This window comes from Pleurodeles waltl, chromosome 3_1 (genome assembly GCF_031143425.1).
Source record: "Pleurodeles waltl isolate 20211129_DDA chromosome 3_1, aPleWal1.hap1.20221129, whole genome shotgun sequence".
Lineage (NCBI taxonomy): Eukaryota > Metazoa > Chordata > Amphibia > Caudata > Salamandridae > Pleurodeles > Pleurodeles waltl.
Window position 1 is genome coordinate 1106573707 of NC_090440.1, and position 14397 is coordinate 1106588103.

The 14397-nt window shown below is 46.9% G+C and overlaps 1 protein-coding gene across 2 annotated transcripts in view; it reads right to left on the minus strand.

Moving 5' to 3' along the window:
* LOC138284988 (G protein-activated inward rectifier potassium channel 4-like) overlaps nucleotides 1-14397 on the minus strand; it is a 220565-nt gene that overhangs the window by 43340 nt on the left and 162828 nt on the right. For both annotated transcript variants that reach the window (XM_069224380.1, XM_069224382.1), the window contains one exon: nucleotides 12883-13159. In XM_069224380.1, the coding sequence (XP_069080481.1) occupies nucleotides 12883-13098 (216 nt within the window). In that variant the 5' untranslated portion in view covers nucleotides 13099-13159. The remainder of the gene's footprint in view (nucleotides 1-12882; nucleotides 13160-14397) is intronic.

Here is a 14397-nt window from a genome sequence, read left to right on the forward strand (position 1 = left end):
GTATTCCAATTTGGACAATTTAACCGGAGTACAAGCCTTTCGCACAGATCCCTGTGTACCTCTACCCCCTCTATTGCCACACTGCTGCTGCTGGGACCCCTGGGTGTTTGCGTATGGCTGCTACTGTCTTGAAGTCTGCCCTTGGTGGCCATCTGGAGCTCCAAAACACCAAATAAGGGCATGTCGGCCTGCGCACTTTGAAACTCGTGTCTGAACTTGCAGAACTCCAAGTGCACAAACCTTTTTTGAAATCCCAGCATGTACCCCCAGTTCAGCTCTGTCCCTTGGATTCTGCACCCACCCCTCCCTGGGTTGGGCACCCCTGAAAGGGCTGGTCAACTATCTGTGAAGATAGGTTTATCCAGCTTCACAGCCCTGGTGGTTGGAGTCCACCAAAGGTCGGAGTCCAACTCCCCCCACTTAGTCACATCTATGCACCATTCTTCCACTTTACCATGCTGTTACACTCTGCAGAAAGGGGATGTGGGTAGGCAATTAGGAATCAAAGATAAATAAATCATCCACCCAAAAGATTGATTCTGAATGTGTGGTTATTTTTATGATGCATGTGTCTACCTGTAGTTTACTCTTCTCTTCGAATCAGCACTAAAGTTACACCCCCCAAAAAGGATGTGCCTCTGATGAGTGGCCCTACACTATAGACAGTAGATCACTAATGCAATTATCTTTGCCCCCTAATACAGAAGTTAAGGGCATGTAGCCAGTCCAGTTGGTGTAGTTTTATTTATGTTTAGATGGATACAAAGGGGAAAAGAATGCAGGAAGAGCAATAGACTGTCCTACGTGAAAGGGTGATACCACCTTTGAAAGGAAAGACACATATGTCCTCAGAAACCAGCTTGTCTAAAAAGAAGTTCTTATATGCTGGATGAATTGACAATGTCTGCTGCTCATTAACACAGGTATAATCACAATGGTGAAATAGTTTCTATGTCCCATGTTCTTGGCTATGCAGGTGCAACAACTGTAACACCACTTCCAATGGTCCAATATGTGGGATGCACCACTTGGAGGGTTAGGACTTACTCCAGCAGAGGCCAGGTGTGAGGTTCAAGATCTATAGAGCTTGTAAAATCCCTGTAGGTGACACAGGAGGCTTATTTTCAAGGAAATGGTCAGGTTCTGCTTCAAGCAGCAAGACAAGCATTCAAGCAACAAGGCAGTCCCTCTTGTAGCAGCAAGCGACTCCTCAGGGGGTATAGGTAGTCCTTCTAATGTTTTCCACAGGTCCAGAAGTGTACTGAAGTGGTGTTCTGAAGGTCCAATATTTATACCTGGTGCCAACCGACGAAGGGGGGAACATCCTGGGCTGCATCCACATCTGGTACTAAAAAGTTCTTCCAAAGCTCTTCCCTTCCCCTGCCAAGGCTCCAAGAAGTCTGAGGTAAAAAAAAGGTTGGTACCAAGTTCCTTTGTATGCTGGGGACAAGCCCTTTGAAGTTAAGTGGACCAGGGAACAGCTCTGCCACAGTCATCCATGCATTATTGCCCATCCTACCTACACCTAGTCCGCTTTGCCTCAGTGTCTGGCAAGACTACACAAACCCCAACAGCAGAGCCATTCGCAGTCATGTAACACAGGACACTGGCAGCAGACACTAATTGTTTAGGACAAGAAAATGCCAAATTTCTCAAAGTGGTATTTTCACACTTCTGACTTAAGATTTCTTCCCGCTCCCAATCAAAAGTTAATGCTTATTAAATGTAATAAGGTAACCCAATGTTACCCAATGGGAGAGGTAGGCCTTACAGAAGTGAAACATGAATTTATGAGTTTTTCACTGCTATGAAATGTAAAACTTAAACCCACATTTCCTACTTTTGAAAAACAATGCACCCTGCCCTATGGGGCTTGCATCCTACATTAGGGTTGACATATATGTATTGAAAAGGATGCTTTAGGCCTGGTGTTAGAACTGTTAGCTCTTGGTGTGGTTTCCCCTGTGTTTTTGGCTTTTGACCTCCTGATTTTATCCTGTGCTGAATTTTGTTTTTGCTGTCATTAGGACTCTGGGCACTTTACCACTGATGATCAGTGCTAAAGTACAAGTGCTATCTGTTTAAATTGTATAGGAGATTGGTTTATCCATGATTGGCATATCTGATTTACTAGTAAGTCTCTAGTAAGTGCACTATGTGTGCCCAGGGCCTGTAAATAAAATGCTACTAGTGGGCCTGCAGCACTGATTGTGCCACCGACATGAGTAGCCCTGTAAACATGTCCCAGGCCTGCCACTGCTGTGTCTGGGTGGGCAGTTCTAAACTGCTAGTTCCACCTGGCAAGTGTACCCACATGCCAGGCCCAAACCTTCCCTTTTACTACATGTAAGGTAACCCTAAGGAAGGCCCAAGGCAGCCCCATGGGCAGGATGCATTGTATTTAAGTAGGACACGTACTGGTGTGTTTTACATGTCCTAATAGTGAAATACTGCTAAATGCGTTTTTCACTATTGCAAGGCCTATCTCTCTCATAGGGTAACTTGGGGATTGGCTTGAAATATCTTTTAAGGTCATTTTCCTATTGGGAGCAGACAAGATGTGGAGTTTGGGGTCTCTCTACTCACAATTTAAAAGTACATCTATTTGTGAATTCGGCTTTTAGATCGTAAGTTTGAAAATGCCACTTTTAGAAAGTTGACATTATCTTGCTTAATCATTCTGTGCCTCTGCCTAGCTGTGGAATATACTTCTGGGTCAGGCTGACAGTTGGGCTGTCTATGAATTCACTCTAGACAGTCACACAAAACGAGCTGAGGTCCTGCATATCCTGATGGGTCTTCCTGAGGTAGAGAGGAGGGGGGAGCTGGCCCTTGCACCTGAATAGGATTGGGCCTGTCCTTAAACAAAGCAGTCTCTAACTCCCGGGAGTGTGTCTGGGGCCATGACAGGGAGAGGCAGGTTCTTGTGCACTACAAAGAATTTCCTTTGAAGTTTGCCTACTTAAGAGGCAGAAATGAGTATAAGCATTGGGCTGCTGACACCACAACTTCAGAACATCTCTGGACAGAGGACATTTTGCCAGGGGGAAGAGCTGGATGCTTGAGGAGAACCTGCCACTCTGCCTGTTGCTTTGCTGTGTTAGCCTGCTGCTGCTACCTCTGCCCTGGGAGTGAAGGGCATGGACTTTGCTTTCTTCCTTGTGCTTTCCAAGGTTCTCCAAGGAATTTAACTGAGCTTGCCTCCTGTTGTGAAGTCTCAGACTTCATCTGCCAGCACTTGGGCTTTCTTGCTGAGAATCCTGACTTGCCAAGTGGTGCCGAATCCAATTCCTGGGCCCTTGGAAGTGAGTTCTGGTGAAACCAAGAAGAAACCTAGTGTATTGACAACAGAGAGACTTCAGAACTGGCACCCCTCTCCGACTCCGCGCCTCTGCCTGCTCCAGAAGCCGTGGTCCCTACTAAAGTGTGACAACCACAACCACACAGCAGGCCCAAAACTGCTTCAGTGCCTCTGAAGTGCCACAACATTGTGAGCCCCAAGTGCTGTGTCACTGACATCTGTGACACACAACTCTGTTGTGGTGCCTATAGCCCTGTAGTTTGACCGCGACCCCGCAAAATTGCGACACCGTGTCTTGCCCAGCTGGACTCATTAACCCTGCTGGATCGTAAGGAACTGATGCCTCACTGCCAACGCTGCTTCACTTCCGCTGCCTCCATAAGTAACCAACGCCTCATCTCCCCTGTGTGGCTGTAAGGATCCAATGCCTCACCTCCTGCGCAGCAGAGCGGAATCGACACAGCACTGGCTCCAGCATTGCCTCACTTCCCTGACTCTGTGCCACATCTTTGACTCTGCCTCGTTTCTAAGGTACTGTACCTGGGGTCCATGTGACTTCGTAACTGCTGTCACACTACCTCGCGAGTGGTGTCAGACTGTTAGGAAAGACTCCGGTACGATGCCCTGATAGCACCCGGTTGGAGGTATTGTGTTTCTAAGTGCTTTATTGGGATTTAATCTTTAAAGAATCATATCTTTGTTTGTGTATGCTGCATTTTTGTTGTTTTGGTCTTGTTTTACTTACATAAATATTGTTTATTTTTCTAAACTGGTGTGTTGCCCCTTTTGTAGTGTTTTCACTGTGTTACTGTGTGTGGGTAAAAATACTTAACACTTTGCCTCTGAGATAAGTCTGACTGCTGGTGCCAAGCTACCGAGGGGGTGAGCAGGGGTTAACAGAGGTGTGTGACTCTCTTACCCTTACTAGAGTGAGGGCCCCTACTTGGACAGGATGTTAACTAACTGCCAACTAGAGACTCTATTTCAAACACCTGGCAAAAGGTTTAATTTGCCAGGTTGAAATGGCAGTTTAAAACTGCGCTACAGGCTGCAGTGGCAGGCCTCGAGACAAGTTTTATGGTGGTATTTAAGTAGGAGGCACAATGAGTGCTTCAGGTCAACTAGTAGCATTTAATTTACAGATTCTGGATACCATATAGCACCATGTACCAGGGACTTACAGGAAAATTAAATGTGCCATTCACTTGTAGGCCAATTTTACCATGTTTTAGGGAGAGAGCACAAGCACCTTTGCATTAGTTAGCAGTGACAAACTGCACAGAGTCTTAATGCCAACAGAAAGGAATTAAGAAAACAGGAGGGGCAAAGGCAAAACATTTGGCGGTGGCCCTTCAGAGTGGGTCAGTTCCAACATTTAGTTTCAGCAGAATTAGGCCCCCACCCCTCCCCTAAAATCAGACTTAGCCATATTTTAACCTTTATCCTATCTTTCCTTTCAACCTTTGCAAGGCCTGTGTGTGCAGTTTCAATGCCAAGTTCGAATTGGCATTTATAAGTACTTGCCAAGCCTAAAACTCCCCGTTTTTTACATATAAGTCACCCCTAAGGTTTGTCCTAGGTAACCCATAGGGCAGGGTGCTGTGTAGACAAAAGGCAGGACATGTACCTGTGTAGTTTATATGTTCTGGTAGTGAAACAATCCTCAATTTGTTTTACACTGCTGTGAGGCCTGCTCCTTTCATAGGCTAACCTTAGGGCTACACTCATATACTGGTTGAGTGGTAGATTCTGATCTGAAAAGGAGTAACAAGGTCATATTTAGTATGGCCAGAATGGTAATACAAAATCCTGCTTACCAGTGAAGTTGGATTTAATATTACTATTTTTGAAATGCCACTTTTAGAAAGTGAGCATTTCTCTGCACTTATATCCTTCTGTGCCTTACAATCCACATCTGGCTGGGTTACTTGACAGCTCCCTGTGCATTTCACTCAGACAACCCCAAACACATGATGCTCAGTCACACCTGCACGCATCTGCATACTGAATGGGTCTTCCTGGGCTGGGAGGGTGGAGGGTTTGACAATTACGTGTCAAAAGACAGTGGCCTGCCCTTACACAATGGACTGCTAAACCCCATACTGGGACCCTGGCAGACAGGATGGAAGTGAAAGGGGACCTTGTGCACTTCTAAGCCACTCTTTGAAGTCTCCCCCACTTCAAAGGCACATTTGAGTATTTAAGCATCGCAGTGAGAAAATCACCGCACGCTAAACCGGAACAATGCAGCCCGGCTCCCTGTGTAGAGATCGACGCAGCACCAGCGTTGCAACCAGAACTTAGACGCACGGCCCACTGGATCGCCACCTCGCCGAGCCAGAATGACACAGCCCGACTTCCTGCAAGAAGAATCGATGCAGCACCTGCTGTGTGACAGAAATTTTCCCGCATCGCCCACTGGATCGACGTAGCTCCTGTTACTTCGTCCTGCACGCCCAGGATTTCTCTGCATCGTCCCCGGGGCGTCTAAATACCCTGCAACCGGATCCAAGTGAGTATGCTGGAATTCGATGCAAAGCCTTCCCTGCGTTGAAAATTATCGACGCTTCATCTGTGTGCACCCGGAGAAACCAACTCACACCTCCCCGTTTTCCATGCATCTCCTCCTCTGCGGTCCCTTGTGGAGAATTTGAACACAAACCAGGTACTTTGTGCTTTCAAGAGACACTTGTTTTTTTTCTTAAGAACTAAGGACTCTTTTTAATATTTTCCAAGGTGATATTTCAACGTGTACTTTTTGACCACCATTTAACCAGAAAAATATTTTATATTTTTCTAAACCTGTTTGGTGTATTTTTGTGGTGTTATACTGTGTTATTGCATGATTTATTGCACAAATACTTTGCAATGCTCTTGCCATGCCTGCTCTCTGCTTATAGGGAGGTGCCCCAGAAAGGGGAGGGGTTCAGCCCCTTTGAACTTCTCTATAGTTACCCTTTCAGGGGAACACTAAGCATAGTCAAGGAGGGATGGGAGAAAGCTCCCAAGAAACCTCCCCATGATGTGGTCAGGGTTCTCCACCACAACAGACTGAAGCCTCATTTTGAGAGGTCTGAAGTCAGCATGCTCCTTGTGACAGATGAGGGCATGGAAGAGAAGAGCGAGCCCCTCCCCGACCTCCTCTCAGCCAAGGAAGGTGATAGGTCAGTGGAGGGTGCTGATTGCTCTGACCAGTGCTAAAGTGCATATGCTCTCTCCCTTAAAACATGGTGACATTGGATCATACCCAATTGGCTTATTTAATTTACTTATAAGTCCCTAGTCAAGTGCACTATATGTGCCTAGGGTCTGTAGATTAGATGCTACTAGTGGACCTGCAGTACTGATTGGGCCTGTGTGTGCAGTTTTACTGCCAATTCGACTCAGCATTTATAAGTACTTGCCAAGCCTAAAACTCCCCTTTTCTACATATAAGTCACCCCTAAGGTTGGCCCTAGGTAAACCATAGGGCAGGGTGCTGTGTAGACAAAAGGCAGGACATGTACCTGTGTAGTTTCTATGTCCTGGTAGTGTAAAACTCCTAAATTCGTTTTACACTGCTGTGAGGCCTGCTCCTTTCATAGGCTAACATTAGGGTTATCCTCATATACTGGTTGAGTGGTAGATTCTGATCTGAAAGGAGTAACAAGGTCATATTTAGTATGGCCAGAATGGTAATACAAAATCCTGCTGACTGGTGAAGCTGGATTTGATATTACTATTTTTGAAATGCCACTTTTTGAAAGTGAGCATCCTCTGCACCAAAATACGTCTGTGCCTTACAATCCACATCTGGCTGGTTACTTGACAGCTCCCTTGTGCATTTCACTCAGACAACCCCAAACTCAGGATGCTCAGTCACACCTGCACACATATGCATACTGAATGGGTCTTCCTGGGCTTGGAGAGTGGAGGGCCTGACACATACATGTCAAAGGACAGTGGCCTGCCCTCACATAATGGACTGCCAAACCCCCTACTGGCACCCTGGCAGACAGGATGGAACTGAAAGTGGACCTTGTGCACTTCTAAGCCACTCTTTGAAGTCTCCCCCACTTCAAAGGCACATTTGAGTATTTAAACAGGGCCTCTGACCCTACCAACTGAGGCTCTTCTGGACAAGATACCACTGGTGAAGAAACTCTGAACCAGAACCTGCAACCTGCCAAGAGGAAGTGCCTGGCTGCCCAAAGGACTCACCTGACTGCTTTTCTGCAAAGGACTGCTGCCCTGCTGTTGCCCTGCTGCCTTGCAGCCCTCTGGCTCTGCTGAGAAGTGGTCTCCAAGAGCTTGGATAGAGCTTGCCTTCTGTTCCTTGAAGTCTCAGGGCCAAAAATACTTCCTCCTGCAAAGAACTCCTTGTGCAGCGAAAATTCGACTCACAGCCTGCCAGAAACGACACACAGCCTGCATGGCATTGAGAAAATTACCGCACACCAAACCAGAATGATGCAGCTGGGCTCCCCGAGTGGATATTGACGCAGCACCAGCATTGCGAATGGAACTTTGAGCTCGACGCCTAGCCGAGTAGGAACGACGCAGCCTGACTTCCTGCGAGAAGAATCGACGCAGCGCCTGCCTTGCAACACAAATTTTCCCGCATTGCCCACCTGATCGACGCAGCTCCTGTGACTTCGTCCTGCACGCCCAGGATTTCTCTCCATCGTCCCCGGGGAGTCCGAATAACCCGCAACCCAAAGAGGATCCAAGTCAGCGTGCCGGAAATCGGCGCAAAGCCTTCCCTGCATGGAAAATTATCGACGCATCATCTGTGTGGACCCGGAGAAACCAACGTACACCTCCCCATTTTCCATGCATCTTCTCCTCTGAGGTCCCTTGAGAAAAATTTGAACGCAAACCAGGAACTTTGTGCTTGCAAGAGACACTTGTTGCTTTTTAAGAACTAAAGACTCTTTTTATCATTTTCCAGAGTGATATTTCAACATGTACTTATCAAATCTTGATCGTTTTGACCTTGAGTTAACCAGATACTATATATTTTTCAAAACCTGTGTGGTGTATTTTCGTGGTGTTAAACTGTGTTATTGCATGATTTATTGCACAAGTACTTTACACATTGCCTTCTAAATTAAGCCTGACTGCTCAGTGCCAAGCTACCAGAGGGTGGGCACAGGATAATTTGGATTGTGTGTGACTTACCCTGACTAGAGAGAGGCTCCTTGCTTGGACAGGGGGTAACCTGGCTGCCAACCAAAGACCCAATTTCTAACAAAATTCATAATTGTTACATTTCTTCATTTTGGATTTGTCATTTTGTTTCTCTTTATTGAGGTTGCTTTATATTCATACAGGGACCTGTTTGTTAGCTCTCTGTTAGACCACTCTGACATTTTCTGCTACAGACCAATGGACTCATGTAACCATTCTCTGAGCCTGACCAACTTGGGAAGCCAGCTCCTGAAATGATTCTTGCTTTAGCTGTTCAGTATGGTCACAAACAAGTCAGATCCTTTGGCCATTTCATATGATGCACTTTAGAGAGACATTTTATGTACCATGTTGCTTGATTTGTATCTGGAACTAAAAGGAGACTTGGTGAAATTAGGAGGATGATAACTATCTGTATCTTTGAGTTATTTTCATGCAAGACATCATGTACCTTAAGCTCTATCTAAATTTCATATTAATAGCTAATCATGTCCCATCTTTGAATCCCAGCAAAATGAATTTCTGTTTACATGCAGTAAGTCCACAACTCAAAAATAGCTTCAAGGTCTTGCCACTTGTGAAGGATCTCCTAGTTTGCCAGGCAGTACAAATCTAGGTATAATCTAGTCATAGCCTCCTATCTAAACCCGGACAACATATTAATGATCTAGTGAAATCTGAAAACGAGAAGTCCTTTCTGGTACAGTATTTCAAACAGCATCTTCATCAGACAAATTTTCGCAATGCTGCCGACACTGCAACCTCGCACAAGCTCCACCTCCCAGTACCAACAACCCCAACACCGCCACTCTCAACCTTACTCGATGGCTAGAAACATACACAGACTCCCTCACCCCACTCAAAAAACCCAACAACACCGGCACCAACAAGACAGCCCCCTGGTTCACCGCAGAACTTCAATCTTCCAAACAAGAATGCCGGAAAATTGAGAAAGCCTGGCGCCAAGAACCTTCAGTGAGCAACTTCTCTGCCCTCAAATCAGCCATGTGCAAACATCACCACCTCATCCGGACCACCAAATGATCCTTCTACAAAGAACGCATAGATGACAATGTGCACAACAGCAAGGAACTTTTTCCCATCATTAAAGAACTCACCAAACCCAAATCCTGCGGCACCAACCCTCCACACTCACAAGACCTCTGCAACTCCCTCTCCAACTACTTCCACGCAAGATCGTAGACATACACGAAAGCTTCACAACGGCATCTCCCACCATCACCACCACCGACACAGCTAACACCACAGCACCCTGCTGCACCAACGTACTGAACTTCTTGACCCCCACCAACGATGAAGACACCAGCAAAACCATGAGCTCTATCCACTCAAGCTCCCCTACTGACCCCTGTACCCACCACATCCTCAACAAGGCCAGCAAAATAATCGCTCCCCAGCTCTGGGCCATCATCAACAGCTCCTTCGAGACCTCAACCTACCCATATATGTGGAAACACGCCGAAGTCAACGCCCTGCTAAGGAAGCCCAAAGCAGACCCCGAGACCTCAAGAACTACCGGCCCATCTCCCTCCTTCCCTTCCCTGCGAAGGTCATCGAGAAGTTCGTCAACGGCCAACTGACCTGCTTCTTGGAAGACAACAACGCGCTAGATAATCTCCCAATCCGGATTCTGCAGGAACCACAGCACCGAGACGGCACTCATCGCCGCAACCAACGACACCAGGACCATGCTCGACAAAGGCGAAACCGCTGCCTTCATCCTCCTAGATCTCTCGGCAGCCTTCGACACCGTCTGTCACCACACCCTGTAAACACACCTCTATGATGCTGGGATCTGCCAAAAGGCCCTGGACTAGATTACTTCCTTCCTCTCTGGCAGAACCCAGAGAGTCCGCCTCCCTCCGTTCCTGTCTGAAGCCACCACGACCATCTGTGGCGTTCCCCAAGGATCCGCTCTCAGCCCTACTCTCTTTAATATCTACATGGCTCCGCTCACCAACATCGTCAGATCCCACAGCCTCAAATCATCTCCTAAACAGACGATACCCAGCTGATCCTCTTCCTCACCAAGGCCCCGCCACAGCCAAGACCAACCTCCACGACGGACTGCATGCCATCGCCAACTGGATGAAGATGAGCCACCTCAAACTGAACTCAGACAAGACTGAGATCCTCATCCTCGGCTCCAACCGCTCCGCATGGGATGACTCCTGGTGGTCAGCAACCCTAGGAACCGCACCAGCACCCACCACCCACGCACGCAACCTAGGTTTCATCCTTGACTCATCTCTCACCATGACCCAGCAAGTCAACACCGTCTCATCCGCCTGTTTCAACGCCCTCCGTATGCTCCGCAAGATCTTCAGATGAATCCCCACCGAAACTAGAAAGACGGTCACCCACGCCCTCGTCAGCAGCAGACTGGACTACGGCAATGCGCTCTACGCAGGATCAATGGCCAAGCTCCAGAAGAAACTGCAACAAATACAGAACGCCTCTGCACACCTCATCCTCAACATCCCTCGCTGCGACCACATCACGGCTCACCTCAGAGACCTACACTGGCTTCCCGTCAACAAAAGGGTCACGTTAAAGCTCCTGGTCCACGCTCACAAAGTTCTCCACAACGCAGGCCCTACCTACCTCAACTTGCCTTCCACACACCCACCCGTCAGCTATGATCCGCCAACCTCGCCCTCGCCACCGCACCTCGCATCCATCGGACCACAGCTGACGGCAGATCCTTTTCCCACCTCTCTGCCAAGACGTGAAACTCCCTCCCGGTTCACCTACGACAGACCCAGGACCTCCTGACCTTCAGGAAACTCCTCAAGATCTGGCTATTCGAGCAGTAGCAGCCCCTTTCCCCCTTCAACGCCTTGAGACCCTAACAGGTGAGTAGTGCGCTTTATGAATTGATTGATTGATTGATTGATTCGCCCACTGCAGAAGATCTCAGGCAACTAGGAATCCTACAGCATCAACTTCCTTGCCTCTCTATCTTCTGGACCAATTAAAAGTTGCAGGAAAGGGAGCTACGGAGTCATTAGGTTTACGACTCGGAAATCAGTTGTAAACTGTACATTTTATTGAAATGTGGCACTGCAATTTACTGTGGTTAGCTGTGTTTTACACCACGCTGTAACATTTCAATAATTTTTAACAAATGCGCTAAAATATTGTTAGTAGATTGTAAGAATTCTATGTAATGAATTTTGACATCCCTTGCATATTTTGGCCCTGATTTATACTTTTGGGTGCAAAACTGCACCAACTCAGTTTTGCACCAAAAGGTATAGCACCGGCTTGCACCATTACTGTGCACCAGCGGGGCACCATATTTATGGAATGGTGCAAGCCGGTGCAAAGGGTAGGCTAGCGGCTAAAAAATGACTTTAGTCGTGTTGGGCTGGCAGTATGGAAGAAGGGGTTTTTGCACCAAAAAATGACGTTAGGTAGGTTAGAGTAAAAAAAATTACTCTAACCTGCCTAGAATCATTTTCTGACGCAAAACCATCCATAACACATGACTCCTGTCTTAGAAAAGACAGGAGTCATGCCCACCACCCCAATGGAGAGCACAGGGGACCAGGGTCCCCTGGGCATGGCTAATGCACCCAGTGCCATGTAGGGGGACCCATTTCAGGGCCCCCAATGGCACTTTAAAAAATAAAATAAAATACTTACCTGTACCTACCTATATAGTTACCTGGGATGGGATCCCCCATCCTCCGCTGTCCCTCTGGTGTGGGTGGGGGTGTCCCTGGGGCCTCAGGAGGCCCCTGTGGGCTTACTGCATGGTGCTCCGCCATGGAAATAGGCCTACAGGTCCCCTAATGCTGCCCTGACCCAGGTGTTAAAAAATGGGGCAAAACAAGTTTTGCCCCATTTTTTGACCCATCCTCCCTCCCGTGCACCATTTTTGCACAGGAGTATAAATATGGCATTAAGGCCGTACAGTCATTTTTTGCACGGGAACACCTACCTTGCATCTCATTAAGACAAGGTAGGTTTCCACTTCCAAAAAATGACTTTAACTCCATAAATTTGGCGCTAGACGGGTCTAGCACCAAAGTTTAAATATGACGTTAGTTTTGCACCGAATTAGAGTAAAAAAACATGACACTAATTCGGTGCAAACAGAGTATAAAGATGCCCCTTTATGCTGGAAAAAAAATGTGAGGAGTAAAATAATAGCATAAGAAATGGATCATACGAAAATTCTGATCTGGTGCCTAAATTGTACTTGTATGCTCCTCTTTTTCAAACAAAAAAGTAAAACCTTTGGACCTGCCCCTGGTCATGGCAAGTATCCCACGTAATTTACCAACGCATAAGGTACCTGTAAAATACTTTTTCAGTCAGCTTGATCACCAGTGTCAGAGCATGTAGGGAGCAGTGATCGTGTAAGTGGGTGCTACTGTACTTGCCTTCTGCGGAAAGGTTCCATATCGGCTTGTATCTGTGGGCGGTCTGGGTAGGTATGCCAGCATGTGCTTGGCAGTGGGGGTCTGTACGGGAGGGATGGAATTCCGCCGCCCCCGTGCTTCCTCTAACTTCACCCGGTAGTCAGTGACGTGGTTGTGAAAGCACACTCCATTGTCCTGCTGCAGCTCATGACTGCTGCTGGTAATGGCCATAGCCATGGCGGAGCTGACTTCAGCCTGCTGGGGCTATTCCAGATCATGACACCCTCTCAGCCGTATCCTGCATCAAGAGGAAAGGGGGCAGTGTTACTTTAGGCACATGAACTTGTAAAGGAATTGCTCAGATAAATACCACTACCAGAATTATGTTATTACATTGCAATAATTCAACAGTCACAAATTACATAAATTATCATTGCAAAAAGCCTCAACTCCTTAGAATGCTGCTCATGACACCAAAGTACGTTCTAAATTACATAGATGAGTTCACTGATGACATCATATGGAAGTTTACTTGTTCAAGAGGTGGAGATACAGTATAAGCGAGAATACCTTCCACACACTATTTACCACTTGTGATATCTATACGCACTCGTTGCACAATAGCCTTAAAATTAATCTAGGCTTTTTAAAAGTACTCTGACATCCCTTGCATTTCGTTACTTTTATTACTTGCACTGGCTGAAGAACAATGTTTTTGCTAAACCCTGAGTTTTTCCTATAACTGCTCTACAACTCACACTGCATCATGGTCTCTTCCATAGACATGGCTGTAGCTGTTGGTTGTGCAGCTGGCGCAGTGGCACTGTGGCCCAGAGGTGAGAGAGGATACCACCTTTCCCTTTCACTTGCTGCAAATAGATCTAAGGGGCATATTTAAGAGCCCCTAGTGCCACCTTAGTGCTGCCATAGCATATTTTTTTTGATGCTAAGGTGGCTCTAAAGTGGCTTTTTCCACACGGCATATTTACAAAGTGGCGAAATGCATGCATTGTGCTTCTTTGTAAACCCTTGTGCCACATTATGCCTGCACCAGGCATAGCGTATGCAAGTGGGGCGTTCCGGCAATAGGAGGCCCGCAAATATGGCACAGTGAATTAAACAGACTTGACTGCTCCATTTTTGGTATCATTTTTAAAGCCTGGGCAGGCTTTAAAATTACTTTCCCATAGAAATCTATAGGCCTCCTTGCACTTTGCTACACTAGCGTCAACATTTTTCACGCTAGTGTATCAAAGCGCAACAATAGCATCAAAAGTTTTGACTGTATTGTGCTAATGACCACCATGGTGCGCCATATTATAAATATGGTGCACCCAAGGACTCGTTAGATGCCAGTATGGGGGGGTGAAGAAATAGTGGCACATCAGGTCAGATGTGCCACTTTTTCTTAAAAATGGGCCTGGGTTTGAATGACTTAACCAGGGAGCCTGTCTGGGCACACCCACTGTTTTTCCTGGGGGTGAGTAGAGAAGGGTGAGAGATGATGAAGGAGAATATAGAGAATAAAGAAGAAAC